Below are 24,487 nucleotides of genomic sequence, written 5' to 3' on the forward strand. Positions count from 1 at the left end.
GAAGGCAACGGGCGCTGTATATAACTAAAATACCTTATACACACACGTATGAGAATGCCATAATGAAACCTGTTATTACATATAATTAACAGACGCCAGTAAATGCTCATTTAAAAGAGTAAAGGCCAGTTAAAAGTGTGCAGTACATAAGGAAATGTCCTTTGAGGATTTCAGGGCTGTTCCTTCCCAGGGTCTGTGGAGAAGCTGGTTGTAGAGAGGAAGGAGCCAACATGATTCAGCTAGCTGTTCCAGGACACGAGGACAGGCATTCTTTCCAATGGACAAGTCTAGTCACTGTCCTTGGGGCCCAGTCTGCTCGGCGTTGATGACATCTTTGCCTTCCAATTCCTCTTCAACCACAGACCTTGAGGACTCTTCCTCAAATCTCTCTTCATTCTTCATGAGATATCTCGTGTAACCCAGGCTTGCCTCTAACGCACTATAAAGCAAAGCCTGGCTTTGATATCACGATTCTCTTGTCTCCTCTAAGACCTGGGACTACAGGTGTGTGCCACCACACCCACTTCCCCAGTTGGATTCTGTGTGTGTGTGTGTGTGTGTGTGTGTGTGTGTGTGTGTGTGTTTAAAACTTGGCCTGCAGAGATGGCTCAGTGCTTAAATGCACTAACCACTCTTCCAAAAAAAACCTGGGTTTGATTCCCAGAACCACTGTCTAACTCCAGTGTCTCATCTGGCCTCCCTGGGCAATAGGCACACACACAGTGCATAGCCACACATGCAAATAAAACACTGAAATGCATAAAATAAAAGCATTTTAAAAATACTTTGTATATAAAACAAAACAACTCATCCGTTGCGATGATGCACACTAGCGATGCCAGATTTCACTGTGTGAAGGCAAGTGGATCAGGAACTGAAGGCCCGTTTCAGTGCACATCAATTTCTAGGTCAGTGTGAGCTACTTGAGACTTTGTTTTAATTTTTACAAAAATGAGGACTGGGCAATGAATGGCTTTTGCTGTCAAGTCCAGGATTCACATAGTGGAAGAACTGACTTAATCTTGGGTCAAGTGTGGCGGCTCATCCGAGCATTCCACTAGGCAACAAAGACAGGCGAATCTCCGAGGGTTCAGTCTGGTCTACATAGTGAGTTCCGGAACACGTAGCGCTATGTAGAGAAACCCTGTCTCATAAAAACAAAACTGAAACCAAAAATAATCAAAGGACAGAAAAAGAAGAGATGGGGAAGGGGAAAACAGAAACAGAATACCTTAAAAAAAAAAAAAAACTACAGAAATTTCCTGTGGAGACATCTGTAAATCGTGTTATAGAAATTGGAATCTATTCTAATTAAGTCCCTCTACAGGTGGAATTGCGATTTTTACTGCGTCTTTTTCCAAACAGAGCTATCTATATTGTTGCAAACAAAAATTGCGCCAACAGAAATAAGTTAATATTCTAAAGAGAAGTAGTTTACTTGGTTTAAATGGTTGCTCGAGAAATTCATCCTTTAATTTCCAAATCTCTGATAAATGGATGAAGCAACAGTTTAGGGGAAACCCCAAAACAACCGCCTGGGCTACACTGCAGCTCAAAGCTGGAGTCTGCAGGGGGGGCCACGCCCCTGGCTGCTGATCGGCTGATCTAGGTGGAGGGGCGTGGCCTTCGGCGGCCGGGGCGGGGCGAGCGCAGAGTGGGTGTGTCCGAGGCGGGGCGCGCAGGTCCTAGTAGGTGCGACTGTCCCGGGCCGTCGGCGCCCGGGCGCTGGTGGAGAGGTCAGGCTGGCGGGGCATCGGCCCGCGACGGCGGGTCATGGCGGCGGCCGGCCGGCTGGAGGACGTGAGTGAGGCGCCGAGCCCTGTCCCCGCCATTCGGCTTCCTGTGCTGGGCTCAGGGGGCGGAGACTGCGGGCTAGGAGCTAACCAGAGCCGCAGCGGCTCGACCATCGGGGACGCAGGGTGCGGGGTGACGCGACGGGCGGGGACCGCGGACCCCGGGAACGTCTTCCTGAACGATCGGAGGGACACGGCAGGGTGGGCGTGCGGGACCCTTCACTCGGCGGCTCACGTGCAGTGCGCGTCTTTGGTTCCGGAAATGGGAGCTTCACGTGATGCGAGCTGGCTTGATCTGTCCTTCCTGGGAGAGACTGACAGGCGGGCTTGCAAGCCCGGGTGACCCGGCTTCTGTGGGCCCTCCTGCGTTGGTCGGAGAGCACCCGGAACTTGGAGTGACTCTAACCTCCAGCATCCCTCGGGCGGACTTGTAGCTCTCATCTCCCGGAAACGCAGATTGGCGCATAACAGTTATCATGTGCTGTTTTGAATGTAGGCATGATAGGAACAGTGCTTGGTTGCTTTAAAAAAAAAAAGTATTCGGTTGCCCAGTTCATGATGTAGCCATTATAGAATAATACAGTTGCAAAAATCTTGAGTTTGCAAGCTCATTAAGACACTGATTTATTTGAAATTGGGTGTGGGGCGGGGGAAACACTTTGGGAGGAAACATGCGTTTGTTTCCAGAACAAACTGTTTTGTCCAGTGGCATAATACAATTCCTGCCCTTGAGAAATGCAAGGCTGACATTATCTTAGCACAGTGACCTGAGCTAATAACTAATAAAAACATTATCATGGTCTTAGTATAAAAGTACATCAAAATAATAATAATAATAATGATAATAATAATAATAATTAATAATAGCAAGGTTCCAGAACTGTAAGGGCTTAGATTCTTGTGTGTTTGGGTCCTGCAGTCATTTATTTATTTATTTGTTTATTTAAGACTTGCTATGTAGCCCTAGCTGGCCTGGTACTCATTATATAGCCTAACCTGGCCTCAGATTTGCCTATCTTCCCTGACTCAACCCATTTTAATGCTAGGATGATGTAGCTAGTTACATTTTCTTGATGAAATATGTTTCTAACAGCAGGACTAATCTAGTTATTTTTCAACTGAGAAAATGGGAAAGCAACTACTACTTGGAAACTTAATACTTAGGCCTCTCATGGAGGGCAGTCTTGTAGCTGCCCTAACCAGACTAATCCTGGCACTATGTCATGCCATATGGCCACCTCTACCTCTCTGCTCAGCTCTGGTCCTGTTTACCCCCTTGTCTGCTGGCTGAATCCCTCACCTCTGATTTCTTCTCCCAGAATCCCTTTCTCTCCTGGAAAAGCCACCCTCCACTTCCTGCCTAGCTCTTGTCTCTCCTCTCCTTATTACAGCCAATCAGATACGATTCTAGATCAGATGGGGAGAATGAATATTTACAAAATAGAAACCCAGTAATGGGCTGTAGAAATGGCAAGACCAGGATTCTGCCAGCATTTAGCTCTCTGCTGGTCCAGAATTAGCAATTGGAAACACAGAGACACACCTTCACAGAATGTACCCCAACTTGAATATGCTGCTGTTTCCTTACCTGAGATCTGTCGTCTACAAACGGCCTTTTGTTGTATGACTACCATCAGACCAAGAGAGGGAGAGGGGAAATATTTAAAGATATTCCCACATGGATTTTTGTTTTTTGTTTTTTTGTTTTTTTTTTTACAGGCTCATACTAGGTAACTCAGGCTAGCCCCTGGCTTACAGTAATCCTCCTCCTGAAGCCTCCTACATGCTGGGATTATAAACAGCACATGCCACTATACCTGGGTCCCAGTAAGGCTTAATACAGCATAGACATCAAGTCCCCAAAGGAAGCAGTTACTGGGGGAAGAAAATGAAGAGACAGTATTGAGGTCAAAACAATAGCTGAGTTCTTTGGTAGTAACTCACTCGATCATAAGTCATGGCAATGGGTTGGGCGAACGTGGTAGAGTTCTTGCTCGTTTAGCATCCACACAACCCTGAGCTCAGTCTTTAGCACCACATAAACCAGGCATGGTAGCACACACCTGTGGTCCCAGCACTGAGGAAGTAAGGGGAGGGAATCTTAAATTCAAGGTCACCCTTGGCCTTAGGGAGTTACAGACCAAAATAGAGGAAGTGAAGGAATGATTTGAGGTTCTGGGGATGTAGTTCAGTGTTAGAGCAGTTGTGTAACACACATGAGGTCCTAGGTGTGGGGTGGGGGGAGACTTGTAAGAAGATAGAAAAGTTGATTGATGAATTGATTGAAAATGATTCAAGCCAGGCAGTGGTGGCTCACTCTTTAATCTCGGCACTCAGGAACTAGAGGCAAGTGGATCTCTGAGTTGGAGACTAGCCTGGTCTACTTAGTGAGTTCTACAGTAGCCAGGGTGACAGAGACACCTTGTCTTGGGGAAAAAGAAAGAAAGAGAGAGAGAGAGAGGAAGGAAGGAAGGAAGGAAGGAAGGAAGGAAGGAAGGAAGAACATAGAAATAGCAAAGAGAGAATGAAACTTCTAGCTGAACTTTGTAGAGCTGAAACTTGCCCTTTTACTAGTGGAGAAATGAGTGAAGGAGACGGTGGCGTTTGCTGTGATAGGCATTGTAGGTGGGGAGACAAGTAGGCATGGTGTAGAGATGGAAGGAGTTTCCTGAGAGCAGTTCCAGGGTGCAGCGAGCCTGGTGAAGCATTTGGGTTCTGCCCTGAGGGTAATGGGGAAGTACTCACAGGTTTTGTGAGGGTTAACCTGAGGGGTATTGTAGACTTCTTCAGAGCATCGGAAGACTCCTGAGGTCAGGATACTGAAAGGTTCTAGCAGAAGACCAAGAAAATGGGGAGAACCTGGGTTCAGACAGAGTGGGAAGGATGGTAGAGATCAGTGATCATGTAACGACCAGGAGAGTAACAGAGTTCATAGCCTCTGGTGTGTATCTCAGTGACAGAGCACTGCTCTAAGGCTCAGCTCCCAGGGGCACAAAATAACCAATTAGTAGAATAAACAAACATATCCCAGCCCCTAGGAGAAGAAGGTGGGAAGATCGTGTGCTCAAGACTAGTCTGGCCCACATTTTGAGACTCTAGCTCCAAAAGCAGGGGTGGGAGTGTTGATATAGAGGTCAGACTTAGTGGCCTCCTTATTTAATCCCAGCCCTTGGGAGGCAGAAAGGTGTGGGTCTGTGTGAGTTCAAAGCAAGTCTGGTCTTCCTAGTGAGTTCTAGATCAGCAGGGTTATCTAAAAAAAATTATTAATAATAATATAATAATGGCTCAAGCCAGGTGTCTCCTGAAGGCAGAGGCAGGCAGATCTCTGAGTTTGAGGCCAACCTGGTCTACAGAGTGAGTTTCAGGACAGCTAGGACCACACAGAAAAATATTGTCTCGAAAAACCAAAAGAATTAAAAGAGAAGAAAATAATGGCACACATATTGATTGCTCAGTCAACTAAGTGCTGTACTAAGCAGGGTTTTGTGTAGTAATTCATTTAATTTTCCTACCCAAGGTTGGTCACAGTTGTCTGATTTTTACTAGTGTGTTTTTTCAGAGGAGGAAATTGAAGCTGGAGACATTGCTTGTTGGTTTTGCAGAGGACTCAGATTCAGGTCCCAGCACCCACATCCCCGGCATCACAGCTTTCTCTAGGGTTCTGCTGCCCTCTTCTGGCCTCATTGAGCACCTCCATGCATGGGGTTTACATACAATACATACACATAAAATAAAAAATAAATCTTAAAATAAAGAGGAAACAGAAATAGAGAAGTAGAGTAACTTACCCACAGCCAGTAAGCAGTAGGACTTGACTTTTGTCTCGGTTTAACTTGGGCCCTGCCATCCCAATACCCACAGTTCCTACTACCTCTGGTCAGAGTTGATCCCTCCTCCCTGCTTCCTAGTTTCTTGTGATGCGAGTTTGATGCTGCTAAGTGAGTTGTGCAAACCTGCAAAGATATATATGGACCATATATAGACTCATGCATCAGTCTCTGCTGAGTGAGTCCCTGTGACAGACAAGGAATTAGTGAATCTAACGTAGTCTACCAGGAAAGATAGATTAAATGGGCCTTGGTCAAAAGGGAGAAACAGGAAATGGGGAAGGGCCATTATTGCCTAGTATGAGAGGGAGACACACACAGTGCTATGGAAACAGAAGTGGCATGTTCCAGATCTTGGGTGTCCAGGAAGGTGCCCTGATGGGATTTGCCCTGTCTGGGCAGAGAATGCTCAAGGTGGAGGGTGTTGAGAACAGAAACAGTCAGAATTGTAAGCCAGCCTGGTGGCGATGCTTATTATCCCAGGACCCAGAAATAAAGGCAAGAGGCTCACCGCAAGTTGACTTGAAGTTAGCAATACCTCCCCTCAAAACACAAGCAAATTAACCAGAATTATACCATAGACTGTGGCAAACGAAGTGGGAACTTCTAAGCAATTGAGTACAAAGGGCACAGTAGCAGCATTAGGTGCTTGCCACGGACTGGCCCCAGTCAGTCTCTCTCAATCCGTGGAAAATTAGGGTTTCAGACAGGTAGGCAAGTGCTATGTCCACTCCAGTGCAGTCTGCTTGGTAGGCCTAAGGGCCTGAAAGCAGTCACGAGGCGAAGAGTTTCAAGGAAACTTTGCCTCCTGGAAACTTGGCATTCCCATAGCCCGTATACTCAAACCCTGTCCCCACGTTAGTCTGGTGTATGAGTCCATGTGCTCTCTTTCAGTATTGTTTTATTATAAGTGCCTTTAAGGATTGATTTTTTGACATGTAGCTAAGCCTCCACCAGTGTTCGAATGATTCCTAGAAAATCCTTGAAGCCGACCCTGAGCTTGGAATTCAGTAAGAATGTTACCTATTCAGTAACATTCAAATTCACTTCTAGTAGAGTCAGTGAAAATAATCAGGCATTACAAAGAACACACGTAGGAAAGCTGAGGGTTAGTCCGAGCTAGTAATTACTTAGGACAATAGCCGATTCATACCCAAACACGGGAATACACAAGGGCCCAGCTAATTGGTGGGTTGTCCATAAAAGAGCTAGTGGAAGGGAATTCCCCTGGTACAGGTTTCCTCACTAGGCTAGCACTGCATCAGAGCATTCACCTGGCTCCATTTTAAGTGGTAAAGGGGACCTGGCTCCCACCATCTTTTGATGAATGTATTCCTTTTGTTTTGTGTCACTGTAACTTGGCGGATGTGTTCACCTGGTTTTTTGTTTTTCTTCTGTATAAAAAAGTCTGGTGTTTGTTTGGACATTACGTTCAGATCCAGCACACTCTCTTGTGTCTGTGTCTGTCTGTCAATTCCCGCTGACTCTATGCCCATCTGCCTTAACCCCTGATTCCCATAGATTGAGGGGGATCTATTAGGCCCAGTCAATGGCAGGCAAGGAGTTGGCATGGATGACAAACAAATACGAACACAAGGGAGTGTGGTATCTGAATGTAATTTTGTCAAAGTTAGCATCAGTTTTACATAATACAGAAAACAAATGAGTAGGGTATCACAGCAGGCAAGGTACATTAAAGTATCTGACACAAAACAGAGGAATGCCTTCAAAGGACTGGCAGGAACTAGGCAATGTTTACAGTAAAGATAAGACAGCCCTGCCTAGAGTCAGCTAATGGCAGGGGCCAGGTAAGGATTTCACACCCTAGTCACAATTTGTGCTATTCCTTTGAACCTTGTGAAAGCTTGCACCAGGGAGTTCTGCTCTAGCAGACCTTATTATGAATAATGCAATATCACAACCCACCTATTTCCTAGGCCTTGGTAAATTCTTGCATATGAGAGTAACTTGACTGTTCTTTAAGTATCTGTAGGAAATCTCCATTTGTCAGAAGAATTCACCAACTTTTTTCTAATATGCAATGTAGTCAGCTATACCTGACTGTAATGAAGATTGCTAAGCTTGCTCTGAGATTTCTAACTCTTATCCAGTAAAATACTGTAAGAAAGCATGCAAGACCCTCCACAATATAGCAGGGACAAATCTGGGGGCATTTTAGCTATGGGAATGCCAAGGTTCCAGGAGGCTAAGTTTCCATGAAACTCTTTGCCTTGGGGCTGCTTCCAGGCTTTCCAGGCCTGTCATGTGAGTCACTACTGGAGTGGATTAGCAGATGCTTGAATCTCAAAATTGAGCAGTAGCACCCAGATCCGAGTGACACTCTAGAGTCCCATATTTAAGTCTAGTTTGAACCCAGGGCTTCATACATGCTAGGCAAGAGCTCTGTCATTGAGCTGTTACCATCCCTCTCATTGATTAGTCTTTTAAAAACATAAATTGTGTGTGTGTGTGTGTGTGTGTGTGTGTGTGTGTGTGTTAGATTTACTTTAGCTATATGAATCTTTGGAATGCATGCGTGTATGTGTACCATGTACATGCCTGAAGAAGTATCCGATCCCTGGGAACTCAGGATCTGGAGTTGCAAACCACCCTGTCGGTGCTGGGAACCAAACTGAAGTCCTCTAAAAAAAGCAAAAAGTGGTCTTAACTGTCGAGCCATAGCTCCTGCCTACTTTATTATTTTTGAGAAAGGATCTCAATACCTTTTCCATGCTAGCCTGGAACTCACTATATAGTCCAGGCCGGGCTTCAGTAAGCACTGGTTCTATATCCTGTTTCCCGGCTGCTGAGATTCTAGGCAGTTGGCACTGATCCCGTACATAACAGTGTCCAGTAAGTCTGAGCCTGAGATGTACCTCATCTGTGTGCAGCAGAGAACTAACTGCAGAAACAGCACCTTTAAACACACCTGGGATTTTAAGAGTACTACCCAGGGCTTGACAACTGTTCACTGCTTTAGTGATTGGCAGCTGGATGGCTTGGGGGGAACTGGTTCCTACACACCGATGTCTCCCTGATAGTTCCACTGGGTTATGTTTCTCCTGGTACTTAGAATATTTCTGTTTAAGTTGAAAGCATGTCTAAGTCACTTTTGGGAGAAATAGGTGGTGCTGGGGACAGGCCCCGAGCCCTCATATACTAGGTTAGCACTTGACCAATGAGCTATACCTCCCTCCACCAGACATTCTTAATAGTCTCCTTTCAAAGTACTGTAGGACACCAGACAGTTTAATAGTTGCATTTGAGGCCGAGTGTGGCGATGCATGCCTACAGTTGCAGTGGTCAGAGGCAGGAGGATCAGGAATTCAAGGCTCTAGCTTCAGCCCCGTAGTGAACGTGAGGCCAGCCTGAGCTCCATATGCGTGCAGGGTATAAGTTGATCATATCCGCCCCTCATCCTCCCTCTGATTCCAGTCTTCCCCTGCAGTGCTTCCCTTCCTTTTATATAGTCCACGGAGCTTTAATTAGTGCTGCCTGCAGGTGCACGGGTGTGAGGCCATTGAGGGCGCACGGGCCATCCACCAGCAGCCATACTTGGAACAGAATGGCTTCCCCTCCCCAGCATCTGAGTACCGGATCAAAGGTGTGCGCCCCCGCTGCCCTGCTGTAGCTGTACCTTTTGAAGGGTTGGTGGAATAGGTTGAAGCTGGATATGGTGGTATATGCTCTAATCTCAGTACTGGAACTTTGGAGATGAGAGGACCGCTGTGGCTCAGGCGTTTGAGACCAGCCTGAGCCAAGTAGGGACACTTTATTACAGTTAAAAAAAAAATTGCTTAATTTGTATTGCTTTATTACAATGAAAAAATTTGCTTAAATTCTATCTTGTATGACTTTGTTCTGGAGTTACAGAAATAAATGGAATAGTTGGGCATGTTGGTGCACAGTTTTAATTCTGGCTCTTCAGAAGCAGAGGTAGGTGGACCTGTGAGTTCCAGGACAGCTGGGGCTCTGTAGGGAGATTCTTTCTCGAAAACAAAAAGAAAGAAAGAAAATGAAATAAAACTACTTCTATGGGACGAAGTGTGGTGGTAGCATACACCTTTTACTCCCAGCACTTGGGATGGAGAAGCAGGTAGAGATCTCTGAGTTAGAGGTCATCTAGTCTGTATAGCAAGACCAGTCTAGCCAGGGCTACAGAGTGAAGCACTGTCTTAAAAAAAGAAAAAAAAGGTTTTGAGGTTTCCAGCACATGCACTGGAAGCCAGTCTTGTTTTCACAATGAGTTCAAAATCAGCACGAAGTATAGCAGATATAAACCCTGTTTCAAGCCAGGTGGTATACACTGTTAGTCCCTGCACTCAGTAGGCAGATGGACCTCTGTGAAGGACTCAGCTTTAATAGAAGCTTTGCTGCCAGGCAATGATGAACACCTTTAATCCCAGCACTGGGGAGACAGAGACAGGAGAATCTCTGTGAGTTCAAGGCCAGACTGATCTACAGAGCTAGATTCAGGACAACCAGGGCTACACCAAGAAAAACCCATATCAAAAACAAAACAAAACAAAACAAAACAAAACCAAACCAAAAACTAAATAAAAGTTTCACCAAGTCATATGGCATCATTTCCTAAAGAGGGCTAATTTTTCAAAGTTGGCTTTAGGTAGGGTCTGTTCTGCCTCTGATATGTGCAGTGTTTTTATCTTGTTGCGTGTGGTGGTAGGGATCAGAGCCAGGACCTCATGCATGTCCAGGAAGCTGTCTTCCACCAAGTTACACCCCAGCTCCTTTCGGGGTTTGGGCTTTGCCATGTTGAGGAGCAAACCCAGGGGTTACAGATGCTAAGAGAGCACACTGCTTCTCGGCTGTATCCCTGGCTTGTTTGGTTTCTTGGAGAAAGGTTGTGCTCAGCGTTCTGGGCTGGCCTGGAAGGGGCTCTGTTGCCCATACTTCAGATCGTGGATTACTCCGTCTGCGCCTTAGAACTGGGATCACTGCTGTGTGCAGCAATCAAACTCAGAAATCATACGCAGTCACTTTGAAAGCTGCAGTGTGGTAGCTCATGCCTGGAGTCACAACACTCCGAAGGCTAGGGCAGGGGACTGCCACACTTGAAGGCTAGACTGTGCTACATGACATTTCTATGACAGCTGTCACAGTAGAACATCTCAAACAACCAAAAATGTTCTTTCTTTTAAAGCTTTATTAGATGTGTCTTAGAGACATGATGCAGAACGTCTTGACTATAGCTTGCGTGTTTTTCCCTCACAGAGTTCCTTGGATATCCTACAAAGTATGGATGACGACCCGCTTCTGGATACCCAGCCTCTCCCACACCACTCTCTCCAAGCTCAGTTTAGACCCAGATTCCATCCTCTCCCCACGGTCATCATAGCGAACCTTCTGTTGCTTATACATGTGAGTTCACTGCAGAGCTTGTGGAGGTGAAGAGATGGCCCAGTCACAAGATGCTTGAGGACCTGGGTTCCACCTCCAACACCCTGGACAAACTAGGGGATGGATGGGTACACTCCCAGCCATGGGGAGGTGGGGCTAGGGGGATCCCTGGGACTCTCTGGGCAGCCTCATCTAGTAGGAGTGAGCCCCAGATCCTTCTGAGAGACCCCCATCCCCAAAACAAAACAACAAGGTAGATGTCTCTAAGGAACAGCGCCTGCATTGTCCTCTGTCCCACACGTGTAAGGACATTGTGAGTGGCAGTGTTGCTTGATGTACTAAGAGACCACAAATTACTGTCTCTGCTCCTGAATTCCAGGCTTGCTGGTCCACGAAGACTGCCTCCAAAGGTAGAAGGAGAGAATATACTCTGCATATGTTGTCTGGCATCCACATTCCTGCTGTAGAAAAGTGCACACTCACAAGCACAATAAATACATAAATAAAGCCAGGCAAGGTGGCACAAGCCTTTAATTCCAACACCTGGAGGGCAGAGGCAGGCAGTCTCTGTGAGTTCAAGGCCAGCCTGAGCTACAAATCAAGTTTAGGCCAATTAAGCTTTACAGTGAGACCCTGTCTCAAAAAAACAAAAAAAATAAAACAAAAAAACTAAAAACATTCCTGTAATGTCAGTAACTAGAGGCAGAGGCAGGAAGATCAAAAGTTAGAAGTCAGTTGTGTCACATAGTAAGACCTTAGCCTTTTGCCAAATTCATGCAGAGATTAGCATAAATACAGATCCATATTAATTTTAATTAATTAATGTCATCATTTAGCACTCTTCTTACTTTTCTAAGCTCCTCATTCATCACACTCCACTAGAAGGTGCACTGTGTTCCACAAGGCTGGCACCAGAGGACTAGTGTGCCTGGAGAGTACATTTCTAGCATTCTCTGGGTCTGGCTGACTTGTCTGCATGTGTGGCTAGAGAGTACATTTCTAGCATGCCCTGGGTCTTGCTGACTTGTCTGCATGCAGCATTTGAGAGCCGCTGCCCTGGAGCTCACCCCTTTTCTGTGTTATAGGCCCCTGTCCATCAGTAGAGACTAGCTATGGGCCAGTGACTGATAATCCCTTCAAATATTTGGACATACACATGGAATGCTCTTTAACACCCCTTCTTAAGACAAGCTCTCACTCTGTAGCCTTCCTCACCTTGAACTCACGATGTAGACCAGGCTGGCCTAGAACTCAGAGTTCCATTTGTTTCTGCTTCCCACATGCTAGCTATTGAATTGTTTTTGAGGGATAAAATCCTTACAGGAAGATTGCTGAATTAAGATATTTCCAAATTACTTGAGTCAAAATATTTCCAAATCATTTCCTAAAAGTGATTCCCAGCCTGGTTAGCAATACATAAGAGTCTCATTCCCTGTGCCCTGGCACCAGTTAAACCTTTGTCAATCTCTTTAGATACTGGTTCTCCTAAAACGGAGGCATAGACTGTCTGTCTGTCTCCCCTTCCCTTTGTCCCGTCCCGTCCCGTCCTGTGTGTGTTTTGCTGCCCTCAGGGGTAAGTGATGTCAGACTCCACAGCAGCTGGTGTTAGGTTAGGGGTAGTGTGAAGCGCCCAGCAACAAGGATGCCGGGAACTAAAGTCTGGACCTCTATGAGAGCAATGCATGTGCTTAACCACAGAGCCATCTCCCCAGGCCTCCTGGAAGTAAACTTTTAAACCACACTTTTATAGTTCTTTTTAAAAATATGTATTTCAATTATGTGGTGAGGAGGACTGCAAATGTCCTAGAAGCTAGAAGAGGATGTGACCCCGGGGCTGGTCGGGGAGAACAGCTTGACATGGGCACTGGGGACTGCATCCTTAAAATCCTCTGCCAGAGCTGTTTGCACTCCTGGCTGCAGAGCACCTCTCCCACGCATAGCAATTGGTTGTGACATAATCAACTCTTTCTAGGCGTATATATATATATGTGTGTGTGTGTGTGTGTGTGTGTGTGTGTGTGTGTGTGTGTGTGTGTATGCATATACATTATACATACACATGAATGAGAAAGACATAAAACCTCAACATTAAGTGAGCATCTCCATAAGTGGGATTTAGGCTGGTTTCACTTTCTTATTTGTGCTTTTGTCTGTGATATCCTGTATTTTTCTTTTTCAGCTGTGACAGGCAATCTGCCTGTGTAGCTCAGGCTAAGCTGAAATTCTCCATTCTCCCGAGTGTTAAGATTACAGCTGTGTGCCTCTCTGCTCAGCTTCTACAAAGTGTTATGATGCTTTTGGCAAACAAATCTAAAATCATTGTAAGAGCAGAGTAGCATGGGGCTGGAGAGACGGCTCAGAGCTCCTCCCAGAGGACCTGGGTTCAGTTCTCAGCAACCACACGGAAGCTGCCAGCTCTCTGTAACTCCAGTTCCAAGGGATCCGGTACCCTCCACAGACATTTATGCAGGCGAAACACCAGTGTACATAAAAATAAATACAGCTAAAAAAAAAAAAGAATAGGATCGTGTAAGTCATAGATTCCTTTAGGAAACACCAGTGTCTGTTTTCTAAACCCATATGTTTGTTACAATTTTTTGTTACATTGATGTGTGAGTGTGCATGGTCATACCTGTATGCATGGAAGTGTGTGTGCCACAGCACACAGAGACATCTGGACAACTCGAAGGAATCAGTTCCTCTTTGTTGATCCTTGGGTCAGTCTCAGGCTGTTAGTCCTGGTGACAAATGCCTCTCCCCGCTGAGCCGCCTCACGGTCCCTGACCACAACCTTCATATTTACCGTGAACCCTGCTGCTTCTCTTCCCCCCAGGTCGTGTTTGTTGTTTTAGCATTTTTAACGGGTGTGCCGTGTTTGTATCCTAATCCAACTGAAGACAAGTGCCCAGAAAACTACACCAGCCCGTTGAAGGTTCAGACGGCCATAATCCTTGGGAAACTTATCCTGTGGATTCTGCATTTGCTTTTTGAACGCTACGTCCAGTATCACCACAGGAAAGTCAGGAGCCGAGGCTATTCCCAGATCTACCGCTCTACGAGGCATCTCAAAACACTGGCCCTCACCATCCACTCTTCTGGTGAGTACCACGTCTCTCTTATATTTTTGGTTGTAAGCCTAGTCTTTAATGGCTGAGCCATCTCTCTAGCCCAAGTACAGCATCTCTTATCTGCTCTGTGGCTTGAGTGCCAAAAATGACCCACAAAGGACATGTGGAACTTGATTTTATTGAGTTTATAATAAAAATATATTCTCTTTTTGAGAATGAGATGTATTGTAGCCCCAATCTTGAATTTTTCTTTTGATGTGACGAGAGAGGGCTTGAACCTACAGCCTTGTGCATGCTAAACAAGCACATTGCTACCTAGCTATGTCCCACGAACCTCTTGAAGCTCTTCTTACATAGTCTCCATGGTTGTTTTGAAATAGGATCTCACCGTGTCTTATAGGCTGGCACTCCTAGAATTCTCTTTTCTGTCAGGCTGGCCTCCACCTCACCACAATCCTTCTGTCTCTGCCTCTCAAGTAAGTGCTAGGATTACAGGGGTGTGTCACCATCCTGGGCATACAGCCTTCAAATTCCACTTGAAGTTTGTATTTGATACAGATGTAATACCAGTGTATTCCTTTTTAAAATAGATTTTCAGTCTTTTTTACTATCAGCTGTCTCATTTGCTCAAAGAGGAAGAGTGCCTGCCGATAATCTTTGACACTTTGAGGATTAGAGAAGGTTAGATTTAAAAAGATTAGAAAATCTTCACCAGGTGGAAGCAGGAGGCCCAGGAGTTCAAGGCCAGCCTCGGGTATATAGCAAGTTAGAAACCAGGGTGGGCTCCATGGAACCTTATCTCAAAACAAACACCCAAACAACAAAAACAGCAACAAAACCCCAAAACTCACCGTCCCCTAAGAAGGATTTTTAAAATTAAGTTCCATGAATTTTTTTGCTATGGGAACTAATGTCAGGAAGTTGCTAGGAAACAGAAAAATAAGCTATATTATTCAAATTAGAAAAGGTTAAACACTGTGTCTTAAGCTGTGCCTGATGAGTCTAGCCTCCTGGAAGGCTGCTAAAGACTGGCCTGCTTGAGCTACAGAGTGCTATTCTGGGTAACTCAATGTGATGGTTTGTATATTCTTGGACCAGGGAGTGACACCATCTGAAGGTGTGGCCTTGTTGGAATGGGTGTGACCTGGTTGGAATGGGTGTGTCACTGTGGGTGTGGGCTTAAGACCCTCACCCTAGTTGCCTGGAAGTCAGTCTTCCACTAGCAGCCTTTGGATGAGGATGTAGAACTCTCAGCTCCTCCTGCACCATGCCTGCCTGGATGCTGCCATGCTCCCACCTTGATGATAATGGACTGAACCTCTGAGCCTGTAAGCCAGCCCCAATTAAATGTTGTTTTTTATGACTTGCCTTGGGTCGGGCGGTGGTGGTGCACGCCTTTAATCCCAGCACTCGGGAGGCAGAGACAGGCAGATTTCTGAGTTCTAGGCCAGCCTGGTCTACAAAGTGAGTTCCAGGACAACCAGGGCTATACAGAGCAACCCTGTCTCAAAAAACAAAAAAACAAAAACAAAAAAACAAAACAAAAAACAAAACAAAACAAAACAAAAAACAAAACAAAAAAGACTTGCCTTTGTTATGGTGTCTGTTCACAGCAGTAAAATCCAATTAAGACACTCAGTATTGCGGTAAAAATTATCGAAATACTTCCAGAATAAGCACTCAGACACCAGTGAGAATGGAAAGATGTCACCAAGGGACCAACGTTGCATTAGCTCTGGAAAGACCTCCGTCCCTGGTCCAGTTTGCACTCATGCCCTTTGTTGTTTTGTTGTTTGTTTTTCAGAACAGGGTTTCTCTGTGTAGCCCTGGTTGTCCTGGAACTCACTTTGTCTACAAACAAACAAGGCTGTCTACAAACTTACTCTGTAGACCAGGCTGGATTTGAACTCAGAGATCCACTTGCTTCTGCCTCCAGAGTGCTGGGATTAAAGGTGTATGCTACTGCCTGGCTGCACTCGTGTTTTATACTCTAACCACAAGGTGATTTTATAGAGGTGTACGTGGCTGGCAACAGCCCATTGTTTGAGCTGTTCCTCCAGTCAGTGTGTTCCAGGTAGCAACTGAAAGTCATGCTTGGCAAATGGCAGTATAGACAGTTCTTTAAGCAAGTCACTAAACCAATAAATCAATATCTCATGATTGATCTTTTCTACCTTATTCTACTTCATTAGTGTCTTTGTTAGGGTTTCCATTGCTGTGAGGAGACATCAAGACCACAGAAACTCTCATAAAGGGAAATATTTGATTGGGGCTGGCTTACAGTTCAGAGGTTCAGTCCACTGTCATCATGGCAGGAAGCAGAGAAGTGCACAGGGAGATGTGGTGCTGGCAAAGGAGCCAAGAATTCTACATCTGGACCAGCAGGCTGCAGGAAGAGAGAGGCACTAGGCCTGGCTTGAGCATCTGAAACTCTTGCGCGCGCTGGACTCGACCAGCAAGAATGACACGCTGCAACAGGATCCTTCTGCACACGTTTATTGGGAGAGCTTGATTGCAGAGGCAAAAAGACTCTGAGCCCAGAACTGGTGTTGCTTATATAGGCCTAGGAGAGGCATGTCTCACACCCGGATTGGTTATGCACTATGCCTCATTTGCATGTTCCTCATTTGATTGGCTACTCTCTCTCTCTCTCTGTACCTCACAGAGCCTCATTATCATACCTCATTTGCATGTCTCACATCTGATTGGTCATACTCTCAAAGCCTCATTATCATGCCCGGGCCAGGCAGTGTCTTTGCAAAAAACTTTACTGCATATGTACACATTGGTTGTTTGTCCAAACTTATGCGTGGTGGCCAGCAGTAGTCAGTGCCACTCTGCAACGGCACATGTGGCTTCCCACATGAAACCTCAAAGCCCTCCCCCAGTGATGCACTTCCTCCAATAAGGCTGCAGCTCCTAGAAATAGTGTCACTCCCTGTGAGCCCATGGGGGCTATTTTAATTGAAACCATCACAATTAGAAAGACCCTGTCACAAAACAAAGCACAAATAGAACCCAAGATATCCTATGATGGAGTACTTGCCTATCTTTGACAAGGCCTTAGGTTGAATCACTGGTACCCTACACAGACAGACACCAGAAGCCTCATGGGTCCTCAGTCAGGGCACGGTTAGTAGCCACACACAGTGTCTAGCCTGATTCTCTCAACTGTTATACAGATTTCAGAAGTTTGAGTGAAACTGAACTGAACTAGGGAGTTTTGGCACAGTATCAAATTTTGACCTTAGAAAAAAAAAGCCTTCTAAGTTCTACAGATTTGAACATTTTTTTTATGTTCTGTTAGTGTATTACCAAAGGGTAACCCACAAGCTCTTCCACACAACAGAGGTCTTAGTGGCAGCTGAAGCAGTACACTTCAGCAGACAGAACACAGGGTAGTGGTTATTACTCCCAGACTCTACAGGGGGTGATTGTAGGTTCTAACTGATGCATAGCCATTGTGTCACCAGAAGATGTCCCCATAACACAAGAATAAAAACAGAAACTTTTTAGCTACTTTACCTACCTTATGTGGGGTAAGAGTAAAGAATACTCTCAAGGAATGATCTAGGAAATAATAGTTTGGGTTTGTTTTTGTTTTCTTCAAAATCTGGAAATAATAGCTTTGAAATTCACCAAGAAATTATTTGGTCTTTACCATTTTCATATCTGACTTTAAGCTAGATATGATACAACCTGAGCCTTCAGGAGGCTGAGGCAGGAGGATGGTCGTCAATGAATGCAAGACTAGCCTACAGTATGTTGGAACCCTTTCTCAATAATAATAATCTTTTTTTCACATGTGCAGAAGAACCAAAAAAGTCAGTTTAATAATTCTGTAATTCTATAAAGCCAATCGTTCCTTAGTTTTAAAACAAGGTTAGATTCTTTGGTTTTTCTGTTTTTGTTTTTGGTGCTAGAGACTAAACCTAGGGCTTTGAACTTCCCCGGCAAACATCTTACTCTTCAACTTGTTGGTTTTTGGAGATGAGGTCTCATGCAGCCCACACAGCCTCAAACTTGCTATGTAGGGTTCATCCTCCTGCCTCTGCCTTTTGAATTTTCAGGGGTCACAGGGCCCATCCTTGATTTCATGTGGTTCTGGGGATTGAACCCAGGCTCTCATTCATGCTGGGCAGAATTCTACAGGCCAAGCTATATAGCCAGCCTTCCAGATATTTTTTTTTAACGAATTTACCTCTTGATCTTCCCCAAGTCTGGCCATTGGAGCAGAAGTTCCACTGATTGCTGGTCTTTCTGGTGGCCATGCTTAGGCTATGTAGAAGCTACCCTTATTAGCATAAACTCTTGCTGGGTCTTATGGGTTTGTTATATATAACAACATAGTTCTTTCACTTAGGAAATTACAAGGGCTTAAGGAAATTGGAAATAGGTAGGTAGATAGATAGATAGATAGATAGATAGATAGATAGATAGATAGATAGATAGATAGATAGATAGATAAATGATAGGTACATACATGGATGGATGGATGGATGGATGGATGGCTGGCTGTAGACAGACAGACAACAACTTACAGAAAGCAGATCAAAAGGGGCTTCATGCTGACTGGAGAGCCCCATCCCATTGCTGTCTGTTTCCCTCCCTTCCTCAGGCAACACAGCCCTGCTCCTCCTCCTCTGTGTGCAGCACTCCTTCCCTGAGCCCAGCAAGCTGTACCTTGAGCTGATTCTGGCTGTCCTGGCCCTGGAGCTGATCTGTTCCCTGAGCTGTCTGATCCTCTATATAGGTGAGAACGGAAGCCGCTGTCCTGCAACCTCTGCCTGCCTCCTCTGCCTGCCTCTCGTCTGTACAGTCAGAGAAGCACAGCCTGTTTTGGCGGACGTCTTCCCCCTTAGCCGAGGACTCCTTTAGCACCCCTGTCATTTACTTATGACCACTTCTGGTCACCTCTCCTTCCAGACCAACAGGATGAGACAGCCACTACCAGTGAGTCAGTTTTCTACATCTGTGTCATTCATAGATTTTTTTTGGGAACCTTTAACCTGGAGAGATAGAGTACTTACAGCTCTTAGTCACTCCAGGGGACTCAGTGCCTCTGGGCTCCTGAAAGCACGGAGTATACCCTTACATGCATAGAAGACAGAATTTTCAGCCAACTGAAGCAAAGCTTTCTTAGAAAACAAAACTACATCCTTGCTTCCTATAAGTCAGTGCTGTGACCCTTTAAATACAGTTCTTCATGTTGGGCTGACCCACAACCATAAAGTTATTTTCAATGCTACTTTATAAGTGTAATTTTACAACTGTTAATCGTAATGTAAATATATGATACGTAGTATATCTGACTGATCCCTGTGAAAGCGTCATTTGCCACCTGAAGGAGTGATGACCCACCGGCTGAGAACTGCTGTTATAAGGCAACCAGAATGGCCCTGGATTCACAGCCAGTTCCCTGCTTCTGCTGCCCAAGTGCTGGGGTTATAGCTGAGCCAGCACAGTAGGCCCTGCATGTAAATGTGGCATCCAAATTCAAAACAAAGGCCAGGCCCTGATGGCACACACAGTTAATGCCAGTACGTGGAAGGGAAACCCACGCAAGTCTCTTGAGTTTCAGGCCAGCCTGGTCTACAGAGAGAGACCCTGTCTCAAGAAAAAAAAATGAGTACTCACTTTGTGTTGTGGTCAGGCCAGTGGGTTGAGGTCATCCATCTAGGACAGCCGAGCTGTGCCTCATATGTTGTAATTGTCACCTCCTGTTTTGTAATTGTTAGTTTGTTATTAATGATAATCTTGGCATTCCCTGTGACTAGTCCTTTCCTAGTCGACTTTTAAATGTGTACATGGATAAATAAGCATATTCAGACTGTTCACTCATTATGCAATCTCATATTTTATTTATGCAAAAAGAGTAACCAGTTAGTATAGCTTGAACAAATGAATATAGCCAGTTCTTCAGAAATAGGTAATGACCAATAATGATTTATTATTTCAGTGAAGATTAGGAGGTTCAACAGAGCCAAGCCACTGCCTGATGTACTTGAAGAAGAGAAAATTTATGCTTACCCCAGCAATACTGCCTCAGAGACTGGCTTCAGGTAAGGCTTGGGTTGGAAGAAAAACATTGGAATTAACTTTTCCTCCTTCACTTACATGATGGTCCATGCTTGTGGTCCTAGCTACGTGGGAGGCAAAGGCAGGGTGGGTCCCTAGCCAGGGCAATTTAGCAAAATCTTGACCTAAAATAATTTTTTTTGTTTTTATAGAGGCTGAGGATGTAGTCAGAGGCTCTATGAATGAGTTTCAGGGTCCATCCCTAGCATCTGACACACACACACATATGCACATGCATGCCTGCACATTCACACACACACCTAGGTTAAGATGGAAGGCTCCCAAGTTGGAGGCCGGCAGAGAGAATTTTATTTCAGAGAAGTAAGTAGTTTTTTTCCCCATGTACCATTTATAGTATTTTTGGTTGTTTTGAAACAAGGTCTTACTATGTAGTCTTGGCTGGCCTTGAACTCACAAAGATCCTCCTGGTTCCACATGGGTATAATTTGAGCATAGGAGATCTTAAAGCCTAGCCCCACAGTGACTCACTTCCAACAAGGCCACACCTATTCCACCAAGGTCACACCTCCTAATAGTGCCACTCCTAATAGGCCAAGCATTCAAGCAGAGGAGATAATGGGGGCTATACCTGTTCAAACCACTACACCATCTATGAACTGCTTTAATTCCTGCAGGGGCCTGACGTGCAGGCTCCAGAGCTGCAGGACCTCCATTACACAGGAGAGTGGGATATCCAAGCTGAGTCCTGCTAAGGATCCAGTGTTGATGGCGTAGCAGAAGCTCAAGACCTCAAGCCAGACCAGTGACTCATTGCAGTGAATATTTGCCAGTAAAGATGTCTGGATAAAAACCTACACTGTGTGACACACTGCAACACACTACAGCTGGTGTGTGTCACACTACATCAGATGGGACACACTATGTCCATGATGAGATGGGTTTCTGTTGTTGTTTGGGGGGGGGGGGCTGTTGGTTTTGTTTCCTTTCAAGGGGAGGTTACAAAGGTGGAAAGTGGGTACAAGAGGAGGGGGAAATGAGTGAAATTGGGGTGCATGGTATGAAACTCACAAAGAGTCAATAAAAACTTAATCATTCGCCGGGCAGTGGTGGTGCACACCTTTAATCTCGGCACTTGGGAAGCAGAGGCAGGCGGATTTCTGAGTTCGAGGCCAGCCTGGTCTACAAAGTGAGTTCCAGGACAGCCAGGATTACACAGAGAAACCCTATCTCGAAAAACCAAAACCAAACCAAACTAAAAAAAAAAAAAAAAAAATGTATCTTAATCATTCAAGAACAAAATCCATAGACATCTTTATTTTTTTTAATTGGATATTTTATTTATTTACATTTCAAATGTTATTCCCTTTCCTGGTCCCCCTCTATCCTTGGAAACCCACTATCCCATCCTCCCTCTCCTTGCTTCTATTAGGGTATTCCCCCACCTACCCACCTATTCCTGTCTCCCCTCCCTGGTGTTCCTCTACACTGGGGCATCAAGCCTTCACAGGACCAGGAGCCTCTCCTCTCACTGATGCCTGACAATGCCATCCTCTGCTACATATGTGGCTGGAGCCATGGGTCGCTCCATGTGTACTCTTTGGATGGTGGTTTAGTCTAGACATTTTTAAACGAGCAAGTATTACTCTCAGGAAAATAGAAGTTTATATATGAAATATAATAGTAGACTTTACCTTAGCTTAACTGTAAAAAAAATAATTTGTATAGTGATAATGTATATTCTGAGTGCGGATTTAGCCTAAAATTGTAATATTCACTGGATTGAGAGGGCAGACATGTATGGTGTGATTATGGTGTAGGGGAGAGCTGGAGCTAAAAACCCTGCTATTTTTTGTGTTTGTTTTGGGTTTGGGATCACGTCTCACCTGGGTTTGACACTAGACTTGCTTGCTGTGTTGCTCTATAGCCCAGGGGAGACTCAGACTCTTGACTATTTTTTCTTAACCTACTGGGCACTGGGATCTTGCTATGTAGCCCAAAATAGACTCAAACACTTGACTCTCTTCTTTTAGCCTTGTCAGTACTGAACTCACTATGTAGACCAGGCTAGCCTCCAACTCACAGAGATCCACGTACCTCTTTCTGTGTTTCTGTGTAGTCCAGGGTGTGAGTTCCAGGACAGCCAGAGCTACTTAGACCAAGACCATGTATGTATGTATGTATGTATGTATGTATGTATGTATGTATTTTTATTAACCAACTATGACTGTCTCTGACACAAAGGCCAAGGATCTGGCTGTTGTTTAGCCCATAAGACTAGATGTGTGAGCAGTTCCAGTCTGGTTCTGGAGTCCCAGAAAAGTCCTAGAGAGCTGCCAGTTTTCAGTCCACTTTGGAATCCTGAAGAAGTCAGTTCTAATACCAGGAAGGAACGGCTGAAGAGTGGGATAGACAGAATGCCAGTGAGAAGCAGAAGTCCTTCCCTCCGTGTCCTTTATGGGGCTGCCCCAGGAGGTGTGGTCGGCTTTAGAGTGGGTCTTCTCCCTCTATAATCCAACTGAGAAACCCTCGTGGGTGTGCCCAGCTGTCTGAGTTAATCCAGATGTAGTCAAGTTGACAACCAAGGTTAGCTATCACGTTCATTCCTAACAAATTAGGATGCTGCTTTTTTTTTTTTTTTTTTTTTTTTTTTTTTGTGGGGAATTGGGTAGCTATTGAAACAGGATCTCACTAATTAGCCCTGGCTGTCCTGGAAGTTGGCTAGGTAGATCAGGCTGGCCCGCGGAACTCACAAAGATCTGTCTGCTTCTGCCTCCTGAGTGCTGCGATAAAAGACATGCACCAACATCTCCTGATTCATGTATTGACTTTAAATTGTGCAAATTTAAATACCTTTTCTGGGGTCCAAAAAATAAAAATAAAGGAAATATGTACTAATAAGCAGATTGATTTCCTTAGCAGAAGTCACTAAGTTCATTTGTGAAAGACTGGTTTTGGAATATCCCTGGGGTATAAAACCCGAGGGAAACTTCTGGGCAAAGTGTGCCTTGGGGAATGCCTCTGAGGACTCATGTGAAATGAGACCAAAGATGCTGGTGCATCCGTGTAACCCGCGTATGTCTTGAATTCTGCAGGACTGTTTCAAGCCTAGAAGAAATTGTTGAAAAGCAAGAGGACATAATTGTGTACCTGAAGCGACACAATGCTCTGCTGAGTAAGCGGTTGTTGGAGCTGGCAACTCAGCCAGCCAGGACTTGAGAGGCTCGTGGGCATGAGAGCCGCTGAGTCCACAGTGACTGCAGACTGCCCGGCTGCCACAGGAAACCCCAGCCTTTGCCGACGTCGCGTCCACAGTGCATGCTGGGAACCTGAATCCAGTTCTACCTATGTAGAGCTATGTATGTCCCAGATATGGGGGCGAGCCTCTGAGTGGATTATAAAGGTCTGGAAAACTTGCGAATGTTTTGTATGTTGTGAATAATTTAATTTCTGGACGTTTCTGGAATCCAGAGTATAGTTTAAGTACCCTGGAATAATGCGGTTCTTTATCAAGGACGTGCGACATGACCATCTGCTGGAAACAGGGTTTTAAACCAGTAAGTTCTTGCCACGGTTAAGCTGCTGAGAGAGGGCATTATTTTCTGTGGTCAGTTTTCTCCTCAAGAGTGTTGCAGGCATTTTCTTTGTGTGTGGGCATATTGGATGGGAGATGAGGCCTCCTAAGCTGTTTTTTGCTTGTTTGCTTGCTTGTTTTCCAGAGCTGGGGACCAAACCCAAGCACCTTCTCACACATGATATAGGCAAATACCCTACTCTTGAGTCAGTTCCTATAAAGATTTCCTTCAGCCAGCCATGATGACTTACAGTGTCCTCCCCGTCTTTGAAAATCGGGGGTAGGAGAATCACCACCGGCTTGAGGCCAGCCCAGCCCAGAATGAGAATTTGCTCCAAAAGCATAAAGCACTTTCCTCATTATAGCACCAAGAGCTCAGCAGGATGTGTGCTGTGCAAGTTCTACAGTGTGTCCTTGAAAAATAAAATGCAAAGGCATCCTGGGCCAATGGGTGGCCAAGTGGTGACACCTGTCACGCGGTAAGACCTTCCATCAGCGAGAGTTAAAGATTTAGGAAATAATCTGCCACTTCCGCTTTGGTTTTGCCCCTCTTTAAGCAGCTTCCGCATGTCTCTGTGTTCTACCTTGATCGAATCAGGAAGTTTAAGTAGCTGAGCCTGGGGTCTCACACCTGTCACTCTTGTCCTTGGGATGAAGATACAGGAAGTTCAAGGTGGATCTGGTCCAAATACTGAGTTCCAAGTGATCTCCGCTTCCCGTGTGCAGGCATACATGCACATTATGTACTATGTACATAGGAAGTAAATCTTTAAAGAATGTCTTTAGTATAAGAATGAAGCCATCTGTGGCTTAATATTTGACCAGGTAGTG

General features: G+C 45.1%; 1 protein-coding gene across 3 annotated transcripts; it reads left to right on the forward strand.

The window, feature by feature from the left end:
- Positions 1 to 1,615: 1,615 nt before the first annotated feature.
- Positions 1,616 to 23,503, forward strand: Tmem192 (transmembrane protein 192). 3 transcript variants are annotated; one of them, XR_001778479.2, is made up of 6 exons: positions 1,616 to 1,800; positions 10,853 to 10,999; positions 13,812 to 14,076; positions 18,665 to 18,999; positions 20,006 to 20,108; positions 23,178 to 23,503. XR_001778479.2 is itself a non-coding variant. In NM_028427.3 (6 exons), exons 1-6 carry the CDS (start codon positions 1,774 to 1,776, stop codon positions 23,299 to 23,301), a joined length of 801 nt encoding a protein of 266 aa, NP_082703.1. In that variant the 5' UTR covers positions 1,652 to 1,773; the 3' UTR covers positions 23,302 to 23,503. The 3 variants fall into 3 exon arrangements, 2 of the variants coding, with proteins under 2 accessions (NP_082703.1, NP_001157219.1); NM_028427.3 differs by having other exon boundaries at positions 1,652 to 1,800; positions 18,665 to 18,799; NM_001163747.1 differs by lacking the exon at positions 18,665 to 18,999 and having other exon boundaries at positions 1,652 to 1,800.
- The last annotated feature ends 984 nt before the right edge of the window (positions 23,504 to 24,487 follow it).

This window comes from Mus musculus, chromosome 8 (genome assembly GCF_000001635.26).
Source record: "Mus musculus strain C57BL/6J chromosome 8, GRCm38.p6 C57BL/6J".
Lineage (NCBI taxonomy): Eukaryota > Metazoa > Chordata > Mammalia > Rodentia > Muridae > Mus > Mus musculus.

What these genes read in the sequence shown, in the direction of transcription:
- Tmem192 (NM_028427.3), top strand. Translation starts at nt 1,774, where the DNA reads ATGGCGGCGGCCGGCCGGCTGGAGGAC. An exon ending in CGGCCGGCCGGCTGGAGGAC is followed by an intron (nt 1,801 to 10,852) that starts GTGAGTGAGGCG and finishes TTTCCCTCACAG; the next exon opens with AGTTCCTTGGATATCCTACA. An exon ending in CTGTCTGATCCTCTATATAG is followed by an intron (nt 18,800 to 20,005) that starts GTGAGAACGGAA and finishes TTATTATTTCAG; the next exon opens with TGAAGATTAGGAGGTTCAAC.